This window comes from Corythoichthys intestinalis, chromosome 9 (assembly GCF_030265065.1).
Source record: "Corythoichthys intestinalis isolate RoL2023-P3 chromosome 9, ASM3026506v1, whole genome shotgun sequence".
NCBI classification, from domain to species: Eukaryota; Metazoa; Chordata; class Actinopteri; order Syngnathiformes; family Syngnathidae; genus Corythoichthys; species Corythoichthys intestinalis.
This window is the reverse complement of record NC_080403.1, coordinates 1,109,326-1,135,877: the sequence shown is the minus strand read 5'-3', so window position 1 is coordinate 1,135,877 and position 26,552 is coordinate 1,109,326. Positions and strand designations below refer to the sequence as shown.

Here is a 26,552-nt window from a genome sequence, read left to right as displayed (position 1 = left end):
CTTGGTCTCATCTGACCAAAGCACATGGTCCCAAGCTTCAACTGGGACCGTGGTTGGGTTGGATTTTTCTCTTTGTTTCCATTAAGGTTTCATATTATTTGAATTTTAAAAAAAAATATTAGAAGCTAAAAAACACATCTTAACCAGGGGTGCCAATAATTATGGAGGGCACTGTACTTGCATTATAGTGATGTAAATAAGTATTTGAACACCTGTCTATTATCTAGAATTGTGAGCGTCAAAGACCTGTTAGATACCTTGAAAAAGTTAAACGAATGAGTGGAGGTGGACTTTTTGAGTCTGACTTTTTGATCTGTTTGAGGCATTAAGCTGCATATAAAGACCTGTCCACCCCATACAACCAGAAGACTCCAATTTCTAACATGGTTAAGACCAAAGGGCTGTCCAAAGACACCAGAGACAGAATTGTTGACCTCTACAAGACTGGACAGGTTTACGAAGCAATTGCCAAGCTGATTGGTGAAATAAGATCCACTGTTGGCGCATGAAGGAATTCGGCCCCCCGGCCAAACCGCGGAAATTATTAGAAAATGGAGGAAGCTAAACATGACTGTCAATCTCCCTTGGACTGGGGCTCTATTAGGCCTGAACGATATTGGAAAAAACTATTGTTGCAATTTTTTTGAGGTTTGCAATATATTGCGATATTATATTGCGATATTATATATATTTTTTTTTTATCTTTTTTAAAGAAATTTTCACTAGATGACTTGAATAGCTGTTTGGAAATACTTTACTTGACACACCGTGACCACAGTGTATTCATATAATACCGTTTCATTTGTGAATGATGAAGATTGCTTTATAAAGGGATCCAGGAAGCCATGTCTGCACAAAATAGATCATTTATTGAACACAATATTTTACACTTCAACAGCAGCAAATACATTAAATGATAAATAAAAGAGCAGGTGCATTAGTCCCCTAAGTTTTTGACAAAATATAACAATAAATAAAAACTTCTGTAAAATAACAACAAAGTTGTAAACATATTTGAACAAAAATATTAAATATGACAAATAAAAGAGTTGTTCACAAACTATAACAATAAATAAAAAACCTCAGTAAAACAACAAAGTTGTCAACATATTTGAACTTAAATATTAAATCTGACTAATAAAAGTGCAAGTGCATTAGTCCCCTGAGCTGTTTACACAAAATATTACAATATAAAACTGCAAAACGGCAACAAAGTTGTAAAAACATTTAAACAAAAATATTAAGTGTCAAAACTTTATGTGCAGCAGTACTATATATAGTTATTTGAAAAATACGATTTACAATAAATATAAAAGAAACAGAAACTCAATTGAACTTGTAAATAATTGACCTGAATAACTGCAAATAACTGATGAATAACAGAACCAAATTTCCTGCCTTCCTGATAGCTGTCACATGAATAAAAAGAAGAAAAGACATTCCTCCAGCTGTGTTATGTATTTGTCTGCATATCGTCCACCTTCCTTGCTCAGCAATTCTCAACTGGGTCTCAGGTTTTTGGCCAAGACTACTAGTTTATCCACTATTGCAGGCTTGAGACAAGAACGTTGGCACGTAACAATGTTCCCACCTGTACTAAAAAGCCTCTGATGGGAAGGTCTTAGCAGGAATGCATAGATACCTGCGTTTTAAATGGTCCCACATGTTCGACAGATTACTTCTTGTTGATGCAACCATGGCAAGGCACTGTCGACAGGGCTGTTTTTTGTCCCTTATAGTCTTTTTCTTGCCAAAATACTTCCAAAACTCCTTTTGGAGACGGTCTTGCCTCGTTTCCTTGCTTCAACGTGTTGCTTTCACTTTGAGAACGGCCCCTCCTCCCTCCGCTCTGCTGTTCGGCCCCTCCTCCCTCCACTCCGCTGCCGTGGGGGGAGGGGGAGGAGCCGATGACTTGCTGGAGGGAAAGCAGCTGTGTGCTCTCCTTCTCTCTCCTTCCTCAAAACAAACGTTTGTGGATTTGAAAAAATGAAATGAAAAAACTATCGCACGTCCTTGCGATGGGACTATTGCGCATGCGCACATTGCGATGGCGATGTTTAAACGATATATCGTTCAGGCCTAGGCTCTATGTAAGATCTACCTGGTAGGGTCTCGGTGATCCTAAGAATGGTGAGGAATCAGCCAAGAACTACACAAGAGGAGCTGGGACCACTATTTCCAAGGTTACTGTTGGTAATACACTAAGATGTCATGGTTTAAAATCATGCATGGTACGGAAGGTTCTCATGCTTAAACAGGCACATGTCCAAACCTATTTCAAGTTTGCTAATGACCATTTGGATGATCCAGAGGAATCATGTGGTCATATGAGATCATAATGAAACTTTTTGGTCTTAGTTCCATTCATAGTGTTTGGAGGAAAAGTAATGATGAGTACCATCCCAAGAACACCATCCCTACTGTGAAGCATGGGGGTGGTAGCATCAGGGTTTGGAGGTGTTTTTCTGTATATGGGACGGGACGAATGCACTGTATTAAGGAGAGGATGACCAGGAGAACATCGCAGGGTGTTCAAATACTTATTTTCCTCACTGTGTTTATTTTTTTCACACCCGATTCAGATCCACCAAAAAAATGGCCCGATCACGTGATCGGATCAGGGACATCCCGAGTGAAAACCTAAAAATTCAGAAATCAAACTTCAAAAAGTAATTGCCTCATACCTCAAAGTGATGCCACTCTTCAGCTATAATTTATTCATTGCACAATGCTGATCATTTCAATAGATATCGTGAAACACCGCCTTCTAGTGGTCGAGACAAAGGCTAGATTAATACCGTAAGTCTTAATGCACAGTTCTGATTTTTTGTCGTTTTTTTTTTTTTTTTTGCGTGCCGTTCAGACTGCCTTAGTCCGTTGATCCCGTTCAAGTATTATGCATGCGCACTAAATCGAAGTCCGAGATGTGCTGAGCTCAGGAGCATCAAAACAAATGACTACACATGCTGGCTCAACGTCATTCTAGGATGATCATATATCATATTTTGATTTCCAAAAATAGGACACGAAAGACAGACATAAATAATCCCCATTTAGGCTTATATCCAATATTTATATGGATTGATAGCACGCACACAGATGACGCAAACACATACTGATGGTTTGCCCTGACTCGGCCGTGTAAGCAATCTTGAAATATTGCTCATTTGAAGCAAAGAAAGGAAACAGAGCATTCTCAGGCTTATTCCACCCCCCCCCATTTTATTTTTTTATGACTGTTCTCAGCCCCGCCTCTTCCCTAAAATCCGCATTCAAGTTAGACGCTGATGTTCATGCATAGCTCCATCGCTACCGTAGTACCCTCTCTCTCTCGCTCTTTGCTGACATACAGTAATTGCTGCATGAATTCCGATTTGGGGTACTTGACAGTTCAAACCGCAGCCACATTCTGGAAAATTGTGAGCCAGATCAGATTTTAACCACAAACGAAAGTGACCTAGATTGGATTTGAAATGGTCAACTTCTATGTGACTTGTCACATTCAGACCGTCAAGTTAATGCCTCACTCGAGTCGGAAAAACACGAAAAAATTGGATTTGTGCATTAAAACCTGCGGTATGAACCTAACCATAGTGTGACAACCACTGTCGTTCTCCTCTACCATGGTCTCTAAAGTATGTTGAAAAAAGTATGCAAAGAAGATATCTTGCATAAAATGTCTATAGGCCTACTGCATTTCATAATGGTGAATGCCATATTTTTGTGAAACGTCCTGAAGCTAAACGTCTCTGCTGCATAGCTCAAAATATCAAAAATCATACTCCTTCATTTGCTAAATACTTCTGGTCAGGACCTACCTACGTCTTCTAAGCACAGAATCTCATTGTTCGCTGCAGTGACCTGGCTCCTCCTCAGTGAAATATTTCCTGCTGCCTTGAGAGGACGAGCATTCGCTTTTACCACCTGCTTCAACTGGATTGCCCACCTTTTGGTTGCCTTCACGTTCCTGGACATTTTAAGTAAGCTGCCATACCAGTCAGGAAATTACTTGTTTCATAAAGGGGGAAAAACATGATCGGTTATCTATACCAGAAGCAAAGTAAAAATCAGAACAATTAAATGCTCTTCATTTTGATGGCAAAATAATGAACCTTTTGAGCCAGCAGTTGACATTCGGATAACAAAATGTGAGTAAATTGACGACAGAAGATTATGTACTATACATTTTTGTTTAACATTGGCGTGGCAAATTTATTTGTGGAGCATAATGTAACACAAGGTAATTCAAAGTACTTAACATCACATGATAATAAGACACAATTATAAAATAGACATAACACAAAATCAAACAAAAATCACATTAAATCAGTAAGATGAAAACAAATAAATGGACGAAAAGGACAAATTCTCACTATTGGGTATTTGAACAAAACAGGCAGCTATGAATACACTGCAGTGCCAGCCCTCAGCATACATGAGCTAGGCAGTTCCCTAAGGCATAATCTAGTGGAGGGGGCACCAAATTGCTATGGAGTGGGGGAAGAACTCGGTACTGGGGAAGAAACCTCATGCTGCGCTTCCCCAAGGGCGTATGTTTGATCTCAACATTGGTAGAGACAATATAACACCATAACCTGCATGTACACTTTTTTGTTGGGGATGGAACATTAGAAAGACCAAACAGATTGGGTGAACGGAGGTCAGGGCTACATTTCTCACGAATATAATTAATTAATTGAAAGGCTAAATGATCAATTCAGAAAAAATCTGGATTGACTTTCACTTTCATAAGTACTGGTTCAGCTGATACACCGTTCCATTCAAACCTTTGTTTTCAAAAACTGTTAAAGAAACATTTTTGAAAACTTCCAGAATAAATGTCTAGATTTTATTAGCAAATTTAAATTGCAATATTCGAACATGAATTATATAAACATACACAACGAATACAAACTGGTTAATAATCTCTTAATTATCTGGGAATTTAAAATATATACAGTGCTGCTCAAAAGTTTGTGAACCCCCTCAACATTTTGGAATTTTCTATTATTTCAACCTGATTTCCTAATCAATCAATTCAGTAGTTTTTTTTTGTTTTTTTAACAGTTGTGTTGTCGAGACTAAATTAAAAAGAGTTTTCATCAACTGATGTAGGTGCAAAATTGAACTGTTTGGTCACAACCAAAACCGCCATGTCTGGCGAAAAGTCAACACTGCATACCACCAAAAGAACCTTCTCCCAACAGTGAAGCATGGAGGTGGGAATGTCAAGATCTGGGCTTGCTTTTCATCCTCAGGACCTGGACAACTCCACATAGTCCAGGGAATCATGAATTCTGAGGAATATTGTCAAATCCTAGAACATAACCTGACGCCATCTGTTTTGAAGTTAAAGCTTGGCAGAAGGTGGATCATGCAACATGATAATGATCCAAAGCATTCCAGCAATACAACCAAGGAATGGCTGAAAAAGAAGAAGATTCGTGTTCTGGACTGGCCCAGTCAAAGTCCTGACCTAAATCCCATTGAAATGCTGTGGCGCGACCTGAAGCGAGCAGTTCATGCCAGACGCCCATCAAACCTCTCTCAACTGACTGCGTTCTGCAAGGAAGAATGGGCAAAAATCCCCCAAAGTAGATGTGAGAGGCTGATTAGTCACTACAGAAACCGTTTGGTTGAGGTAATCTCTGCAAAAGGAGGCGCAATATCCTATTAACTGAAGGGGTTCACATACTTTTGCACACATGATATCGGAGTTTTTCTTAAATCAACCACTTTTGTTAAATAAAGAATGACAATATAACTATTTCTTTTGTTTCAGTCCATTATTTGGAATGTCAGTATTGTGGATTTGGGTATAACTTAACATTTAATAAGGTTATTTTAGTTTTTTTTACAAAAAATCTGACCATCGCTGTGGGGTTCACAAACTTTCGAGCAGCACTGTATATATTTGTATTAAGACCACTCTACATTGTCTAAATAAATAAATATAACTGAAAAAAAAATTCTTGGGGAATAAAGAAAATAATTTAAAATGAAGTCTTCCTTCAGGTAAAACACTACAGCTTTTGTCCACAAGCACAGCCAAACTCAACAAAAAATGAAAGCTTTTGGGCTGCTTTAGGACCACATAAATAAAAATGAAAATTGGGGAGTAGGGGGTATACCTCGGTTCACTACATTTCTCACAGTTGTTCACACAGTCTAATGTTATGGTAACTCTGATGTAGGTTGGCCTTTCAGTAGCAAAATTTGTGGTGTGTTTCCCACCTCCACAACAATGACGTTTTTTCACCTTACTTAAAGTGACTGATGTTGCCTGAAAAAAACTTCAAATATCCCTCCTCATCGAAGGGGGCGGAAGAGGCAGCATGTTGTCAACATATACAGTGGGGAGAACAAGTATTTGATACACTGCCAATGGGTTTTCCCGTTGGCAGTGTATCAAATACTTGTTCTCACCTCTGTATTTCTGTTGGTGCTGTTTGAGTGTGTGTGTGTGTTGGCGGGGGTGGGTCAAGTCATCAGCTAATCAATCGTGCATTTGGGGAAAAAAAAAAAAAGACCGGCATATTCACCAAGTGAAAAGGTGTAAATGTAAGTCTGAACATAATGAAAATAATTCACTTAATAATGTTAGGGTCAATTCTATCCTTAAAACATATAGGAAGACAATCTAAATTACCTATATACACTACAGTCATATGAAAAAAATTAGGACACCCCGTGGAAGCCTGTGTGTTTTCTAAAACATATTTTGTCATATGGAAAATATCAAAATCTTGAGGTATTCAAGTAATAGAACTAAACAAATGAAACTGAAAAATATTTTTATTATTTATTTTTATTATTTTTTAACTTTCTGTAAAATGCAATTTCTGTTGAGGAATAATTAGGACCCCCCCACATTCAATCCCGCTTAAAATGGTTAAAATCACACACAGGGGTATCACATCATGATTAGAACATCATTACCCAGTGTTTTGAAGAAGGCGTACCTTATTTATTTATTCATTCATTCATTCATTCGTTCGTTTTCCATGCCGCTTTTCCTCACGAGGGTCGCGGAGGCGCTGGAGCCTATCCCGGCTAACTACGGGCAGTAGGCAGGGTACACCTTGAACTGGTTGCCAGCCAATCGCAGAGCACATTCACGCACACACTCGTACCTACAGACAATTTAGAGTGTTCAATCAGCCTACCACGCATGTTTTTGGGATGTGGGAGGAAACCGGAGTTCCCGTAGAAAACCCACGCAGGCACGCGTAGAACATGCAAACTCCACACAGGAAGGCCGAAGCCCGGGATTGAACCCTTGATCTCAGAACTGTGAGGCAGACGTGCTAACCACTCAGCCACCGTGCAGCCTTGCCTTGTTTAAATCCACATTTAGTTTGGTGTGCCCCTGACTGTTGAAGTGAGAGAAAACACCATGGTGAGATCAGAGGAGCTGTCTGAGGCCTTCAGAAAGAAGATTGCAGGCGCTTTTGAGTCTAGTAAGGAATTTCAAAAGATCTAAAAAAAATATATATAAAATCAGCCATTCCACTGTCCGGAAAATAGTCTACAATTGGAAGACATTCAAAACAACTGCCAACATGCCCAGGTCTGGCCATCCAAGCAAGTTCACCCCGAGAGCAGACCGCAAGATGCTAAAAGAAGTGTCAAAAAACCCTAAAACATCATCACAGGACCTACAGCAGGCTCTTGCTACTATTGATGTGAAAGTGCATGCCTCTACAATCAGAAAGAGACTTCACAAGTTTAACTTTGATGGGAGGTGACAAGGAGGAATCATTTGCTCTCCAAGATGAACATGAAGGCCAGACTGAAGTTTGCCAGAGTGAATGTAGACAAAGACCAGAAGTTCTAGAATCATGTTCTTTGGACAGGTTAATCTAAAATTGAATTGTTTGGACACAACAACAGAGGACTTGTTTGGTGTAAACCCAATACAGCATTCCAGGAAAAGATCCTCATACCAACTGTGAAGCATGGAGGTGGAAGTGTCATGGTTTGGGGATGCTTGGCTACAGCAGGAACTGGCCAGCTCACCATCATAGAATCCACCATTAATTCTATCGTGTATCAGAGGGTGCTTGAGGAACAGGTGAGATGATCCGTGAAAAAATTAAAGCTGATGCGAAACTGGACCCTGCAACATGACAGTGACCCAAAACATACCAGTAATTCCACCAAGGACTGGCTGAAAACGAAGAAATGGAAATCCCTGGAATGGCCGAGTCAAAGCCCAGATCTTAATCCCATTGAGATGCTGTAGGGTGACTTGAAACGGGCTGTACATGCAAGAAAGCCCTCAAACATCTCACAGCTGAAAATATTCTGCGTTGAGGCGTGGGGCAAACTTTCTCAGACCGATTTTAAAGACAGGTAGATGGCGAAAAAAAGTGTTTCAATGAAGTCATTTCAGTCAAAGGGGGTAACACTTGCCATTAGGTGGTAGGGTGTCCTAACTTTTTTCTCAGAATATGCATTTTTGTTTATATATTTGGTTTAACGAGTAAAACAATGTTAATTTTTGTTGTTTACCTGCAATTAAATGACTTTTTCAGAGATAAAGAAAAACAAGATCAGAAAATGATGTGAACATTCCATAATAAAGAACTGAATATTTTAATGTGGTGTCCTAGTTTTTTCACATGACTAACTTATAACGCAAGTAAGGTTGCTGAAAAGTTGGTAGTGTTATTTCCCTACCGTCCCAATTTAAACGAAGCAAACGTAAAACGTTTAAGGCCAAGTTATGCTACTGCGGCAGACTTGCGCCGTCAAGGCAGACCAGATTTACGACCCTCCGCCGTAGCCTTTCGTGTTCCTTCACAAATTTCTGACTTCGCGTCAACGCATGTGACATTGTGGAAATGGACTGTGATTGGTCCACTTATGACTCTTGTTTCTGGTTCAGCGCGAAATCACTGCCATTGTCAAACATTATTTTGCTACACGCAAAAATGGACCAAGATGACAAGAGTATCAACGAAGAGCGAGTACAACAACTTCTACAATGTCTCGTCAAGACATTATGAAGATTGAAAATGGCAAGCAATTCGTGGGAGGATATTGCTGAAAATACGGGGCTGGAAGTCAGACAGCAATTGCATCAAAAAATGGAAAAACCACCGAGACAAGTGTGTGTGTGTGTTCGGGATCGAATAGCCACACGAAGCGGTGACCCAGTGGGCCTAAAACTGCCAGCTTTTTATCCCTTTTGTATTTTTGGTTGGTTCACTTTATCATTTATTGTGTAGTGTACATATGTTTGCTGTGAGTCTGTGACTTATTTACGTGTCACACTTCAAGTATATGAAGAATAAAGCACAGGTTTGGTCTCAAGAGTCGTTTTGATGTTTAATTTTAAACTAGACAGTTCACATACTTGATACATCATCACTGATTGAGAGTGCCTCAGTGCTTTTATGATAACATGCTTAACATCAAGGCTTACAACGGGGTTTGGGAAGTTTCAAAGCCGCCAGAAATCTGCTTTGGCTTCCCACTGGCTGGTTGTAGGACACGTAAAAACAAATCGAGCTGGAGGGCTGTCCACAGTTCTTTGCGGACCTCGGATAAAACGCTGGACACGGTGCTCGACGCCAGTTTGAAGCTAGCCACCACAGCTTGCTGGTTTCCACCCGAGGCTAAAATTCGTAATGTCACGGCATCAACAGTCCGACAGACCGCCTCCGAAACAGTGTTCTGCGTCACCTGAGACTCAACATTTGTTGTCCAATGTTGATGAGCTGAAAATTGACATTCAAGTGTTTTATCTCCGTTAGCATTTTAGCAGAGCTGTGTAACCGGAAGAAAACTAGAAGTCGTAAAGAGTCCCCGTCTTGTGCCTTGGCGGTGAATTACAGAGCAACGCCACAGAACTATCGAATGTTCATTGACGCCTTAGTCGCTTCACCGTCACCGCAACACAGTAGCATAACTCAGACTTTAAACGTTACCACCTCTATGACTGGCTAGGCAGCAGTCCAGGTTGTGCCTTGCTTTTTATCCTAATTTCGATGTTTTCAAAGTGGCTGATGTGCTTGCAATTTTTGAAAACTGACATGCTAAATATTTGCTTCATGGCTTGGCTTCATGAAGGTCAGTAAACATTGGTTTGTTTATTTTATATCACCAGATGCAATAGGTCTTTCAGGGACTTTCCTAATGTATGGGATAACTTCAATTATCGCTGCAGTTTTCTTCTACTTCATGCTACCAGAGACCAAATGCAAGACACTGGAAGAGATAGACGAGGAGCTGCGTTTTAACAGGTGTTTCCTTCAGTCTTGTAAATTGATAACACCATACCGAGATGCTGATGTATTGTCATGTGCTTTGGTCTAGGTTTCGCAACAGTGCAGAGTGCTGTGACTTCATCAGACAAAGGAATCCGCCAGCAGAATACCAAAGAGTTGCCACTCAATTAGTAGGGGACTGTTAAAACAAGGAAAATTTTCAAATTGGACCCACAATAAACAAAGGAGCACATTTAATTTTGGCTGGATTTCAATTTTTTCCTTTTTTTATTTTTAGTGGGATTATTTTAATCATTCCGTATATTTTATTTGTGGTACTTGCAGAAGTGGGTAGTAACACGTTACATTCACTCGGTTACATTTATTTGATCCTTTTGAAAAAAATATACATCTTAGAGCAGTTTTACCACACAATACTTTTGACTTTTACTTGAGTAGATTTTTGCAGAAGAACCACTACACTTACTCCTCTACTATGGGCTTCACTAGAATCATTACATTTTCCCTCTATATTCTACATATTGACTTTATTTTTGCCAGAGATGCTGACAGATACCTCCCAGATAGCAAAATATAACTGCAGCGGACATGTGTCAGATATACTGCAAATTTCGGCACAATTTCGTGAAACGGATCCGTCCCAGTGACTATTTGAACAATGGGCCAAACTCAACATGCATTTGCCAGATCTGCAAACAGTTTTGGGCCAGAACTGGTCCAATGTAGCAGACACGACATTAAAGCGGAAGTTCAGGATTTTTCACATTAACCTTGATCTTCGAGTTAGCAGGGGTTTAGTTAGTTGGTGGAGTTGATTTCAACAAATTCTGTTTCGTTTGCAAGGTATTTGTTAGTTACAATGCTCCGGAGTGGCTAAGCTAGCACGAGTCAATGGCACCATTATAGCATGCCATTAAAAAAACGATACAACATAGCCAAATAAATTCAAAACATAGAAAACACCCATGTGGCCAAAACAATGTCACACCAAACTGCCATAATTCATTTCATTCTGCAGAACTATTTTTTTAGATGTGTAATACGACCCCAATAAAGAGGAGTGCTTCGGTCACTTGTTCTTACGCTGCATTCGAGGAAGGTGGGAAGTCGGACTTATCCTGCTCGGAGGATACCAGTTGCGACCTTAAAGCATTCCAAGTGAATGTCAACAGCAAAGATGGCTGATCGCCACAGTTTTTTTTATTTTGGCCTTCAAAAGACATTTTGACCACCAGTTAACCTAACTTCTCATAAGCGATCAAATCGTACAGGCGTACAAATGATATTTTTCCAGATCAGAGGTTGGAAACTGACTTCCCCTCATCCTTGAATGCAGCATCAGTTTGCAGAGTAAACTGACGACCGGCAACATGACGAAATGTGCATTTAGAGGCTGTGGAAACAGAAGAAACGGGCAAAGGAAAGTTTCCACAAATTCCCTATGAAGAACGTGAAAAAATATAAACTGGTCACTTGTTGCTGGCTACGACAAAAAAAAATCAAACGATGTGATATCACTCCGCCCTGCTCCTCTGCAGAGCTTTTGGATTACAAATGTTGCTCTTCATACTGCAATTATTGACATGCAATGGTAAATTTTCATAACTTTATCCTGAAAACATAGCCAACACTATTGATTGCATGGGTCATCGATGATTTTCATGTGTGCATATGTTGTTTTGCTTTGGCATGCTATAATGGTGCCATTGACTCGGGCTAGCTTAGCCACTCCGGAGCCCTGAAAGTAACAAATACCTTGCAAGTGAAACGAAATTTGTTGAAATCAACACCACCAACTAAGTAACCCCAGCTAACTCAAAGATTAAGCCTAATGTAAAAAAAATTGTGAACTTCCGCTTTATGTATGGCCGGGATACGGCACACATTATACCCAGTCTGGGCCAGCAATGGGCCACATGTAGTACAGATTGCCAGCTGGCAAAATATAACTGGAGCGGACAAGGGCCAGATATACTGCAAATTTCTGCACAATTGCTTGAAACGGATCTGCACCAAATTTGGTATGGATTCACTTGCCGGATCAGCAAAAAGTTTGGGGCCAGAACTGGTCCAAAGTAGCAGACACGACATTAATGTATGGCCGAGATATGGCACATATCATACCCAATCTGGGACAGCACTGGGCCAGACGTAGTTCAGATTTCCAGATAGCAAAATATAACTGGAATGGACATGGGCCAGATGTTATAAATATTCTGGCCCAATTTCATAAAATGGATCCGCCCCAAACTCGGTATGGATTCACTTTCACTTTCCTTATTTTGTATGTCTGAACTTTAACTCTAATGCGTGTTGATGACCAATAAACATCTGTGAAGAGAACTGGAGTCTCATATGCTATCATCACGCACGCACAAATGTATGCACGCATGCACGCACGCGGCATTAAGCGCAGCCGTGAAAATTAGCGCCCTCATTTTTATTTACCGTGCAATAAATGGACTCATTGCATATCGCGACAGGCTTAGAAACTTCAATAAAACATGTTGTAAGTTAGATGGACTTACGATCTGCCAGCTTGTTGTCTCCTGTTGCCTCCAAAATTACAACTGGGTGACGGCGCTTTACGTGTTCATTCATGGCCGACGTGCAGCCAAGCTTGGCATTAAAGAGACGGGACACAACAGTGTAGCCTCCTTTGTTTTGTTGAAATAAGTCAATGTTTTGGCCACTCTGGTGCACATTTTTGGCTTTGTGCCGCTTTTCCCGGTTGCCTACAGAGCGTCTGTGATTCTCAACTAGTCAGGACAGCGCTAGATAAAACCACAATTATGGAGCTCAGAGTAGATTTTTTCTTAGCTCAATATTATTTTATGTGCTAAAAATCTGTCATTGCTCACTCAGAATAATGGCGCAAATATAACGCCAAAAAAGGTTGATTCAGCATATGGTGATTTACATTTTCTCTGCACTTAATGATCGTTTTTAGGCCGGTCGTGTTATTTTATGTTTACTGCCATTTTCTGCCATACATTGCCAGTCTGTGGGAAAAAGGCCTATATCCCACCGGTCTGGTGCAAAAAATGGGGACCAGTGAGGCTATCTATATAGTACAGTATAATAATAACAGTTCATATAGATGAAGTTGTGTTAAGAAAATAAATGAATAAATAAATAAATAGACATTGTAAGCAGTTACTCACAATGTTACTCATTACTTGAGTATTCTTACTTGTACCTGAGTAAAATTTTGTATGACTATTTGAGTAAACTCTTTGGCTACTTTATCCACCTCTGGATTACGCAGGAAAAAACGTCCAGCAGTTTTGTAAATGCAAGCTCTGCACATTGGACATCGATCTCCAAGATGACAACACCACCAGGTTCCTGATAAATAAAACTGTTTATTTACACAAATATTTTCAAATACTAGTCTTCTACATAAGGACATAAAAATATATACAGTGGTGTAGGGACTCAATGTACACACTTTGATTTATTTGCATTTTCATGTTTACAAAAGATGTACAACAGGATCAGAAAGTTACTTTCAAACTGTGGCACAAGAACATGGGAGAATAACCTCCTTCAAGTGCTATTCAGCATTTTTGACTTGAACAAGTTGGTGAACGTCAAACTATGCCATCACAGAGCCACGCTGACACTTCACTGAACTGCCGAGTTTTACTCAAAATTTAACAGCATTTCACTCACGTGCCATGAATGATTATTGGAATAAACTGCTATGAATACTCACATTTTCAGCCTTAACCCATAAAGGTTTTCACACATCGGGGGCGTGGCCACAAACATTAATGCAACCCACTCACCTGCCATGCATAAGAACTTCTGAAAATGGCAATACACATTTTTAGCTATACATTTGCACCACCATATTACTGTAATATTTTCTCCAATGCCCAAAAGTACTTTGGGTAGTCTGTGCAGTACAAAGGGCTCTAAAGCATTCACTCCATTTGTTTGTCTCAACTAGCAACTCCACATCATCAAAAATTCACAACTCCTTCTAGAGGAAGTTTTCTTGGCCGTGATTCAAACTTTTACTGTTCTTCTTTCACCACAGTTAATGAGCAAATGATTTGCATGAAGAACGAGAAAATTAAAAAAAAAAAAAAAAACACCCCCGGTGTTTAAAGACCTTTAATTGAGAACTCAAACCAGGTTTTGTTCCATTCTTCTCTCCAATGAATAGGGTAAACTTTGGTTACGTCTTGAAATACTTCAAGGAACTAGAAAGCAGCATCTATTACTTACTCCCGACGAACGGGCTGCATCTAGCAGTCCAGAACAGTGTGCGAGTGTCTGTGTGAGGTCGTTCAACAATGGGATGGTTTGGTCTCAAATGTTTTAGCGAGTATGACTCAATGCTTTTGTAGGACTAATCGAGCGTTCCTGTCAAACATCTGGAGACCAATACAGCACCGGTCACTCAAAGTGTTGCTAGTTATTGGAAGCGAGGCATTATTCGAGATTTGATTCTTTTGGTCCTGATGGTGAATACCGCTCGTTTGCCTTCTGCCAATGTACTTCTTAAAGTACTACATCATCCTAACAAAAACTAGACATAACCATGGATAACACCGCTTCCTCCTTGAATGCGTGAGTGCATTTGTAGACAGGAATATAATTATAGGGAGTCCACGAGTTACGAACTAGTGACGCTGGTGACGTGACCAGAATTTCCACGTAAATCAGATTTCACTGTTAAAGTAAAAATTTACGTCAAAATATTTAGTATGAATAAAATACAATAAAATCAAAAATATACTGTACCTACCATTACTGCTAAGAAGTGGACGGAGAGTTAAGGTTTTCATTGGTTTATTTGCGACTGAAAGCAAAGAACACAACTATACAACCCTTAGCAAAAAGTTTGGAATCACCAGTCTCGGACGGACTCTCACTCAGACATTTTATTATGTAGAACAAACTCAGATAAAAAGCTGGAAAAATAATGAATTAGTTCAAAAGTGCAACTCCTTCGCATTCAGAAAAATAATGAATTAGTTCAAAAGTGCAACTCCTTCGCATTCAGAAACAAGAAATGAATTAAAACAACATTGTGGTGGTCAGTAAATGTTACTTCTATAGAGCAAGTGCAGGGAAATATACAATCAATCCATTCAGAGGAAAAATATATGCAATCATGAGAAACAAACAAAGAAATAGCAATCAAAACACATCTCTAGTATGAAGGCACCATCTCTGGCTTTCATGACAGCTTGCAGTCTCTGAGGCATGGACTTGATGAGTATTCTTCATCAATTTGGTGCCAACTCTCTTTGAGTGCAGTTGCCAAATCATCCTTGCAGGTCAGAGCCTTGCTGTGGACCACTTTTGTTTTCCAATTTGCACCACAGGTTTTCAATAGGGTTGAGATCTGGGCTGTTTGCGGGCCATGACATTGACTGGATGAGTCTTTCTCCAAGGAATGCTTTAAGAGTTTTAGCTCTGTGGCATGCATTGTCATCGTGGAAAATGACATTTTCAATTGAAGGGATAAGAAAGCTGTCTAAAATTTCAATGTAAACTTGTGCATTTAATGAAGATTTAGTCACAGCCATCTCTCCAGTGACTTTGCCTGACATGCAGCCCCATATCATCAAGGACCGAGGGAATTTTGATGTTTTCTTCAGGCAGTCATCTTTGTTAATCTCACTGGCACCAAACAAAAGTTCCAGCATCATCAACTTGTCCAATGCAGATTTTTGACTCATCACTGAAAATAACCTTCATCCAGTCATTCACAGTCCATGATTGCCTCTCCTGAGCCCATTGCAGTCGTTCTTTTCTGTTTAAGTGTCAATAATGGTTTCCTTTTAGCTTTCCTGTATGAAAATCCCATTTCCTTTAGGCAATTTTACACAGTTCTGTCACATACCTTGATTCCAGCTTCCTCCCATTTCTTCATTTGTCTTGTTGTACATCTTGTTTTCAAGACATATGGCCTTTAGTTGTTTGTCATGACGTTTGGATGTCTACCAGTATGCTTAACTTTAACAACCTTGCCATGCTGTTTGTACTTGATCCAGATTTTTGATACAGATGACTGTGAAAAGCCCACATCTTTGGCAACCATACGTGTAGCGTTACCTTCTTCAAGAAGTTTGATATACCTCTTCTTGGTCTCAAGTTGGAGCCATGATTCTTGTGAATCCACTTGGTCCAGCAGCCCTCCAAGGTGTGATAACTGCACTGTTTTTAACTGCTGACGAACGAGCAGATCTAATCTGTGGTAGGGGCCCAATTAAGGAAAGGAAATTGACTGGGTGTGTCTGTATCTTCTACTTAAAACGGAGTGATGCCATATTTTTTCTTCAGAATGGAGTGATTATTTATTTCCCTCCACTTGCTCTATAAAAGTAACATTTACTGACCACCACGATGTTTTATTCATTTCTTTTATTGTTTCTGAATGCCAAAGAGTTGCACTTTTGAACTAATTCATTATTTTTTCAAGCTTTTATCTGAGTTTGTTCTACATGATAAAATGTCTGAGTGAGTGCTCGTCTGAGACTGGTGATTCCATACTTTTTGCTAGGGGTTGTACTAGGCTGTAGCCAATGTTCCCTCTAATTTTTCATGTGTCAGAGCAGACACACAAGCTCCCTGAGCACACTGAGGACCACTGTGAGCAACATCAGATGTGTACGCTGGGCCACACACCAGTCTTACGCCTGTTCAAAACCTTGGATTATAGCAAGTTACATAGCTTGTTAAAATAATGAAATTACAGCAGATATTTTCATTAGTTTACTTTTAATGTAATTGAGTTGGCCCACTTAAAATGAAAAAGACAAAAATCTTGTTGTTCGTGAGATGTGTACTACGTTATATGTGAGAGTCCTGCTTTAACCAAAAGAAAAGTCCTGCTTTGGCCTGGGTAAGGAGCAGTTGTGACATGGTTGAGTTAATAAATAAAACATAATGAACGACCAAAATGGGAGTACAGTATATCAAACTCCCACATTAAAACTGTTCATACAATAAGGACACTGAAGATTCCTATTGTCCGTGTCTAAGCTATACAGGACAGGCTTAAAAAAAGTTTCACTGTTTGTTTTTCTATTTGCACATACTCCGACAGCCATTCCATCTTAAAAGAACTGCTTTTTTTTTTTTTTTTATACTTTGGCTTGATGAGTGCAGTATCGCTGCCTGATCCTTTCACCATTATAAGGGGTTAGCATTTGTGTCTCTTAACTCTGCTGCACTGTTGTTAGCTAACTAACCTGCATGGCATGTTTGGTCAGGGCACATATGCACAATAGGTCACTGCTATGATTGGCTGCGTAGCGTAAGTGAACTATCGTATTATTGGCTAGACACCTGTTGCTCATTGAGTTACATTGGAAAATGGTACAGAAAACAATTTTGCCTAATTAACTAGATTATATCAGTTCTATTATTAGATATTCATTAATACTGTGACACTTGCAATAACTGGCAGCGGAATGTTGCTTCAATAAAACAGTCTAGCTGACTTTTTACTCTTTATTTTTCCCCGCACCCACCTCACCTCACCCCCCCACCTCACTACTATATACAATCATGGAGTAGTAACCCACCAATGGGAGCGTCATGCTGCCGTATCGAACGCACCAATAGGAGTGTCGCGCTGACACATCACTGCGGCGCGGACAGTAGTCCTAGTGACACTATGATACGTTTTTGTTAATTATTGTGCGCTGCATAGATTTTATCTTGTGCGCTGAGCATGCGCTAGCAGTGCGCGATTGCGCACGCACGCAGCTTAGAGGGAACATTGGCCGTAGCCAACAAAACCAATTCTTCCGCTCCTCCCTCTCACACTACAGTCTGACACATGGTGCGTTTAGGGACAGCCTAAAAAACAGCACTCAACACATCAACATTGCAACCTAAAGCATACATGCTGTCCGAGTCATTTACATTACTGTCCTTATTTTTAGGTTTTGTGAACCTTTTGTGTGAACATAAAACTGCATTTGGCGATGAGCAAGGCGTTTTTGTGCGACGGTTAAACTTTGGTCTGAACGCAGCATATCTTTACCAGCGTCTCTCCTTCTCATATCATTATGTGATGTGGAGCTTCGTTTCCATGGTAAATGCTATTCTTTTGGCTGAACATTGAAGACCCGCCTTTCTTCTTTCCGGGCTATAATATGAAAAAAGGTGAGCGAAAAAGTCAAAGATACTCCCGACACACAAACGCAGCCAAGCACTGTGTGCTGGCTAAGCAGTAACTATGGTGCAGGGGACTTTATGTCGAGGACATAGTAACCCGAGGACTCCCTTTATTTCATCCACGCAAGACATTCATTTCAGATGTCATATGAATGTTCAACTAAAAAGAGGAAGAGAAAAGGAAGAACATACTTTTCAAATAAACACTCAAGTTTTGATGAGGCTTGGCCACACAGAGGTTGGATGGAGAAAGAGCTGGTAGAGTTGCACCTGAGCGTGTCACTGAGGGGCTCCGGCAGCAGTGGGCACTGGGGAGCTCAGAGCATTGGTGGCGGCAGACAGGACAGGCGAACCGGTGAGTGGGCCCAGGGCAGTAGAAGCTGGCAAGGCAGAGACACCTGAAGGACATGGGCCACAGTTGTAGGAGAAGCTTTGTTGACATACAAACTGGATTCCGAACAAGTTGGGACACAATACAGCGGTACCTCTACTTACGAACATCTGTAGATACAGAACTTTCATGTTAGGACACGCCTCAACTGGAAAATATTGCCTCTTGTTACGAAAGAAATTTCAAGATACGAAAGGCAAAAATACAAACATCCTATTTGTGATCCGAGTCCATCTGTGTTAAGTACTGAATTAACAATATTTGCAGCATTATCTACATTCACTGGTACGGATTGATTTTACCTGCTTAACTTCCATTCAGTCATAGCGGTTTTTCATTCATCGATGTAGTACCGGTATATGTACGTGTACGTGTCCCATTATCACTCTGGGTTCACGCTGTCAATGGCGTGGGATGTAACGTAGCACATCTAGGTTGCTATTTAATGATATCTAGTGTGTGCGCACGAGTGTTGTCTGGCATTAAAAAGAAAGTTAACAAACGCTACAGAAGTAACGTCTGTTCATTACTGCACAACACCAGCATTTGACAATCGACTTTCATAAACAGGACAAGTTTGAAGTACAACGCTCTTAATTTGCCACTCATTGTTCATCATGTAACCGTGAGTTAGCGCTCGGTGACCCACGGTCTTAATCGGTCTGTTGTCAAACCAAGATTATGCGTTGCAGCCAAGTTGGCAACGATATATTGGCGGTCTTTGTTGTTTGTATCCGGAAAGACAATATTTATTCAATATGTACGAGTGGGGATAGCATATCAGCTCACCCAAAATGTTGCCAAACAATGGATCTGTAAGATACAGAAGCTGGCAAACCGCCTCCTTATGTTACTGACTTTCCTCACGAGCAATGATCCTCGTGCGCCATACAGTGTATCACAAAAGTGAGTACACCCCTCGCATTTCTGCAGTATTTAAGTATATCTTCTCGTGGGACAACATTGACAAAATGACACTTTGACACAATGAAAAAGTCTGTGTGCTGCTTATATAATAGAGTTAATTTATTTTCCCCTAAAAATAACTCAAAATATAGCCATTAATATCTAAACCCCTCGCAACAAAAGTGAGTACACCCCTTAGAAACTACATCCCTAAATGTCCAAATTCAGTACTGCTCGTCATTTTCCCTCCAAAATGGCATGTGACTCATTAGTGTTACTAGGTCCAGGTGTGCATAGGGAGCAGGTGTGTTCAAATTTGTAGTGCAGCTCTCACACTCTCATACTGGTCACTGAAAGTTCCAACATGACACCACATGGCAAAGAACTTTCTGAGGATCCAAACGACGAATTGTTGAGCTACATGAAGATGGCCAAGGCAACAAGAAGATTGCCAACACCCTGAAATTGAGCTGCAGCACAGTGGTTAGGATCATCCAGCGTTTTAAAAGTGCAGGGTCCACTCAGAACAGGCCTCGGGTCGGACGTCCAAAGAAGCTGAGCGCGTATGCTGAGCATCATATCCAAATGCTTTCTTTGAAAGATCGTCGCAGGAGTGCTGTCAGCATTGCTGCGGAGATTGAAGAGGTGGGGGGGTCAGCCTGTTAGTGCTCAGACCATACGCCGCACTCTACATCAAATTGGTGTGCATGGCTGTCACCCCAGGAGGAAGCCTCTTCTGAAGACGGTACACAAGAAAGCCCACAAACAGTTTGCTGAAGACATGTCAACAAAGCACATGGATTACTGGAACCATGTCCTATGGTCTGATGAGACGAAAATTAATTTGTTTGGTTCCGATGGTCTCAAGCATGTGTGGCGGCGACCAGGTGAGGAGTACAAAGATAAGTGTCTAATGCCTACAGTCAAGCATGGCGGTGGGAATGTCATGGTCTGGGGCTGCATGAGTGCTGCAGGTGTTGGAGAGTTACATTCCATTGAGGGAAACATGAATTCCCAACATGTACTGTGAAATACTGCAGCAGCGCATGATCCCCTCCCTACAGAAACTGGGTCACAGGGCAGTGTTCCAGCATAAGAATGACCCCAAACACACCTCCAAGATGACCACTGCTTTACTGAAGAGGCTGAGGGGAAAGGTGATGGACTGGCCAAGCATTTCTCCAGACTTGAACCCAATAGAACATCTTTGGGGGATCCTAAAGCAGAAGGCGGAGGTGCGCAAAGTCTCAAATATCCAGCAGCTCCGCAACGTCGTCTTGGAAGAGTAGAAGAGCATTCCATTGGCAACCTGTAAAGCTCTGGTCAACTCCATGCCCCGGAGAGTAAAGGCAGTTCTGGATTAAGTGGTGGCCACACAAAATATTGACAGTTGACATGTTGTATATTAATATTGACAACTTTCACTAAGGGGTGTACTCACTTTTGTTGCCAGGGGTTAATTAAAGCATTGAATATTAATGGCTATATTTTGAGGGCAAAATAAATTAACTCTATTATATAAGCTGCTCACAGACTACTTTTCATTGTGTCAAAGTGTCATTTTGTCAGTGTTGTCCCATGAAAAGATATACTTAAATATCTGCAGAAATGCGAGGGATGTACTCACTTTTGTGATACACTGTAGCTCTAACCTTTCATGCAGTTTGGGGGAGGAGGTGGGCTTCTAGCAGCAGAGTTTGTTTTTTCAAGACAAAGCTGCGCCGGACATTTTAGCGAGAGAGACGACAAAAATAAATTCGGAAAATTCATTTTGGGAGCTTTTCATCTGGATCGAATGTTTTTGCGTTTTGAATCAAAGCGGGCGTATCGAACGGTTCAATATAAAACCGAGTATTGTTGCATCTTTAGTTGGTAGTGTAATGGTGGGGAGTTGTGGACTTGTGTTTAACAAATTCAGATTTTATGCAATGACATGTCTTAATACCAGTGGTAAGAGCTCCCCAAAAGGACCATGCCTCTCCTGAGTGATTTTCTATATTAATGTTTAACCCTAACGGGGGATATTTTCTTGGCACACTTGAGCCCCCTTAGTACCAAACGTCATATCCTACCAAAGTATTGTCACAGACCATGTCCATTAAGGCTGCAACAACTAGTCGATTAAAATCGATTAATACATTTGTTGCCAACGAATTTGATAATCGTTTTTTCCCCAGCATTTTGGTTCCTTGTTTGTGTGTATTGTGAGGCTGCGTGTGTACGCCCGTGATAAGAGTTAGCGAGAGAGAGTTCACTGCTACACTAAGGTTGGGATGCTGAATCAATAATATTACGAAGGGTCGAGAGTTAGATTTTCATTTGTGTTTTTAGATCCAGTGTGCCTCCGTCAGAGGTCAGTAAATGAAGCCAATTTTATTGTTTGTATTCTTTGTTGATGAGACGTTACTACTTAGCACGGAGCACTGAGCTAGTTAGCAATGTTGCTATTCAATGCCTTAAGTGTCCGTTTGTATTGCTTTGGAGAAGCATATTCGCACTTGAGTTATTGTTAGATAGTTGTCTCATTTCTTTTTATCAAGAAACCACATATACAGTATAACAGCTTAGGGCAGGGGTGGCCAACAAGTCTCCCTCCTTTAACACACCTGAATCAAATGATCAGCTCATCAGCAAGCTCTGCAGTTGCCTGATAACAATCCTGATAATTTGATTCAGGTGGGAGGGAGGAGGGAGACATGGAAAACAAGCTGGATTGCGGTTCTCGAAGACCAGGGTTGGCCACCCCTGGCTTAGAGTCTCCTTTCAACACAAACTCCCATTCAAACTGTAAATTGTCATACAAGAAAGTGTGCTTTAAAATTGGATTTGAATTGTATCTATGAACAACTGTTTGATAAAGAAAACTAATTAATTACAGTCTGCCTCCTCATTATTCCATTTTGTTGTTCAGTTATTTTTTAAAGAAATTTAATGAATCATTGACACAATTTAGATCAGGGCAAAAAAAACAAAGTCAATCAGCAGCACTTTTCTTTTTTAATGAACATGACTTGTCTGATTTAAGCTTTATGTATTTAAAACAGTACAGTTGTAGACTCCTGTTAAATCAGGAAGCTCTAATAAAATATTTTCAAAGGAAATAGACATCCATTGTCTTCATTGTTACTTACAACAACTTCAAGTTAAATCGTGAAAGTACTTGAAAAAAGTGACATTTATCCAATAATCGATTAATCGTTTAATTGTCTGATTAATTGATTATACAAATAATCATTAGTTGCAGCCCTAATGTCCATCCCTTTATGACAACAGTACCCATTTTCTGATGGCTACTTTCAGAAGAATAGCCCCTCATGTCATAAAGCTACAATCATCTCAGACTGGTTTCTTGAACATGACAATGAGTTCCCTGTACTCAGGGTTTGCCTCCAAAGTCACCAGATCCCAATTAAATTAAGCTCCTATGGGATGTGGCGGAACGGGAGATTCACATCAAGGATGTTCAACCGACAAATTTGTAACAACTGCGTGAGGCTATCATGTCAAATTGGAACAAACTATGTGGAATGTTTTAAGTACCTGGCTGAATCTATGCCCCAAAGGATTAAGTCAGGTTTGAAGGCAAAGGGATCTTGGCACTAGCAAAGTTTAGCTAATAAAGTGCCCACTAAGTGTATATACTTACAGGATTGTGATAAGCGCTGAAATTCATATTTAATGACAGCAATATTTGGGGGGGGGGGGGGGGGGGGGTTGTTAGTCCTCACCAGTGATAATGCTGGCTGTGCTAACAGCCGGGTTCCCACCGGGTAGATTGGCGACTCCAGCTACACCACGAGACTGGTCCTTTACAATAGGGACTACAAAAAAGAAAAATACAAACATTTATTTCTATTAACCCATGCTAAAATACTCGAAAATCGTCTGTTTATGTTCCTCACTAAGGGGAGCAATACACTATACAATGTTCTGGGCATTGAAATCCAATAGCTTGAATGACTACATGAGAATCGTCCCACATTCTCGTGCCAGATATCTAAACATGCGGCCACTACAAGATTTAGAAAGTCTGGGTTGCCAAACACTACATGAACCTATCCGGACTGGTTATTATAACAACATTAGAGCTAAATGCTTAAATTTGTAGCGCCCCAAAGAATGACGCCAAACTTCAGCTATGGTTTTCTAGCGTTTTGTTAAATAACACAGCAAAGAATACTCCAAAACAAAAGACCAATGTACCACGTCATCTTTATCCCCAGCTGTGTGTGGCATGATACGTTTAGGAACAACATAAAAAATACTAAGTTTAAGAAAACATTTTATCCAAGTCGTAACAGTACAGGTAGTCCCTGGGTTATGAACGAGTTCCGTTCCTACGCTGGCGACGTAACCCAAATTTCCGTGTAAATCGGAATTAACCCTGTAAGTACCCCTAAATCTCAAAATAGCTCCCCCAAAATGTCAAAAAGTATTGTATATTGTTTAATGATGGAGGATACACTGCCCTCTAGTGACAGCGTTGGGTCTGACTGGACTGTGTTGTATGACTGAGGAGCAAACTCGTCTAACATGGATAAAGGACAGCTACTCTCTGGTTTGGTCCACATAAGGCATTAAGTTGTACGTTGTTTCAGCTAATATATTTTTGTGTATGTATTTGAAATTAAGATTAGAGTTACAGTTTGTGGAGTTAGCTATGAGAATTGAAAATTCATTAGCATTCACAGCATTTAAACTATCGGATTTTTGTTAGGCAAATTAGGCTGCAAGTCTTTTATTGTTAAAATCGGTCATTTTGAACATTAGTCATTAGACAGGAGTGTGTATTACAGCTTTACAAATTGTCAAAAGTGAAGGAAGTAAAAAGCTTCAAAAACCACAATTGCCTTGTTTTCGGTATGTCAAACTGAACAACTTCATGTATAGTGAGGACAGAACACGTCATATTAATAAAGTAAAAAATAAGATACTTGGAGGTACAATATGGTACTGTTTACGCGACTAAAACATGAACAAAAAAACCCAGACTGGAGACAAAATGGCGGATGACACTTTGTCCTCGTAAAGTCGAAATCACGTAAATTGAGTACATCATAACCATGGGACTACCAGTATATTAAAGAATAAATTAAACATACAGTGGGGAGAACAAGTATTTGATACACTGCCGATTTTGCTGGTTTTCCCACTTGCAAAGCATGTAGAGGTCTGTAATTTGTATCATAAGTTCTTTTCAACTGTCGGGGACGGAATCTAATACAAAAAAACAGAAAATCACGGTGAATGATTTTTAAATAATAAATTTGCATTTAATTGCATGAAATAAGTATTTGATACATCACAAAAATCGAACTAATATTTGGTACAGAAATCTTTTTTTGCTATTACAGATACCAAACGTTTCCTGTAGTCCTTGACAAGGTTTGCACACACTGCAGCAGGGATTTTGGCCCTCTCCTCCATGCAGATCTTCTCCAGAGCCTTCAGGTTTCGGGGCTGCTGCCGGGCAACACGGACTTTCAGCTCTCTCCATAGATTTTCTATCAGGTTCAGATCTGGTGACTGGCTAGGCCACTCCAGGACCTTAAGATGCTTCTTACGGAGCCACTCTTTAGTTGCCTTGGCTGTGTGCTTTGGGTCGTTGTCATGCTGGAAGACCCAGCCACGACCCATCTTCAGGGCTCTCACTGAAGGAAGGAGGTTGTCAGCCAAGATTTGGCGAAACATAGCCCCATCCCTCCTCCCCTCAATACAGTGCAGTCGTCCTGTACCCTTGGCAGAGAAGCAGTCCCAAAAAACGATGTTTCCTCCTCCATCTTTCACGGTTGGGATGGTGTTCTTGGGGTTGTACTCAACCTTGCGTGCGCTGTAGGATTTCAATCCATGACGGCGTAATGTGTTTCCGATGGTTTTCTTCGAGACTGTGGTTCCAGCTCTCTTCAGGTCATTGGCCAGGTCCTGCCGTGTAGTTCTGGGCTGATCCCTCACCTTCCTCATGATCAATGATGCCCCACGAGGTGAGATCTTGCATGGAGCCCCAGAACGAGGCAGATTGACCGTCAACTTGAGCTTCTTCCATTTTCTAATAATCGCTCCAACAGTTGTTACCTTCTCACCAAGCTGCTTGCTTATTTTCCTGTAGCCCATCCCAGCCTTGTGCAGGTCTATTATTTTATCCCTGATGTCCTTACACAGCTCTTTGGTCTTGGCCATTGTGGAGAGGTTGGAGTTTGTTTGAGCATGCGAACAGGTGTCTTTAATACAGGTAACAAGTTCAAACAGGTGCAGTTACTTGCGGTAATGAGTGGAGAACAGGAGGGGTTCTTAAAAAAAGAACTAAGAGCCGAAATATTTACTAGTTGGTAATGTATCAAATACGTATTTCATGCAGTTAAATACAAATTTATTATTTAAAAATTATACATTATTTTCTGGATTTTTGTATTAGATTCCGTCCCTCATAGTTGAAGAGAATTTATGATACAAATTACAGACCTCTACATGGCTTGCAAGTGGGAAAACCAGCAAAATCGGCAGTGTATCAAATACTTCTCCCCACTGTATATTGAAAATGCCTTTATGCTGCAATTCCCATTGAAACATGGCAAGCTTAATTCATTTTACTCATCAGTACCCCTTGTGACAGTTGGTGTATAGTGCACCCACCTCACAAATTCCAACCCTAATCATGGGCAGGTTGCACAGGCACCATGCTTTTAAAAAAAATTCTATTACATAGTTGTTTTTATTTTTTTAAGCGGAATTTCTTTTTTGTAGGCACGGAGTGGAATTGCCCCATTGGCAGGTATACTAACAACTCTGTTGCGGTGCTCCAAAGGTAGCATGATAGCATGATAAAAAAAAATAATAATAACTTCCAGGTCGTGAGGGATCCGAGCGACTGGTTG

The 26,552-nt window shown here is 40.4% G+C and overlaps 2 protein-coding genes across 3 annotated transcripts in view; one reads left to right on the top strand and one right to left on the bottom strand.

Annotated features, from left to right (window-relative positions):
* The window catches only part of slc2a10 (solute carrier family 2 member 10), a 52,291-nt gene extending 41,595 nt beyond the window's left edge, over positions 1-10,696 (top strand). The window contains exons 4-6 of the mRNA XM_057846886.1: positions 3,858-3,980; positions 10,115-10,250; positions 10,324-10,696. Coding sequence (XP_057702869.1) covers positions 3,858-3,980; positions 10,115-10,250; positions 10,324-10,420 — 356 coding nt within the window. The 3' untranslated portion in view covers positions 10,421-10,696. The remainder of the gene's footprint in view (positions 1-3,857; positions 3,981-10,114; positions 10,251-10,323) is intronic.
* A 2,870-nt stretch (positions 10,697-13,566) lies between these two features.
* Positions 13,567-26,552, bottom strand: part of LOC130921947 (casein kinase II subunit alpha) — a 39,100-nt gene continuing 26,114 nt past the window's right edge. The window contains exons 12-13 of one of the 2 annotated variants that reach the window (XM_057846335.1): positions 23,409-23,501; positions 13,567-18,781 (exon numbers count right to left, since the gene is read on the bottom strand). In XM_057846335.1, the coding sequence (XP_057702318.1) occupies positions 18,663-18,781; positions 23,409-23,501 (212 nt within the window). In that variant the 3' untranslated portion in view covers positions 13,567-18,662. The remainder of the gene's footprint in view (positions 18,782-23,408; positions 23,502-26,552) is intronic. The other variant, XM_057846336.1, reaches the window with a different exon arrangement.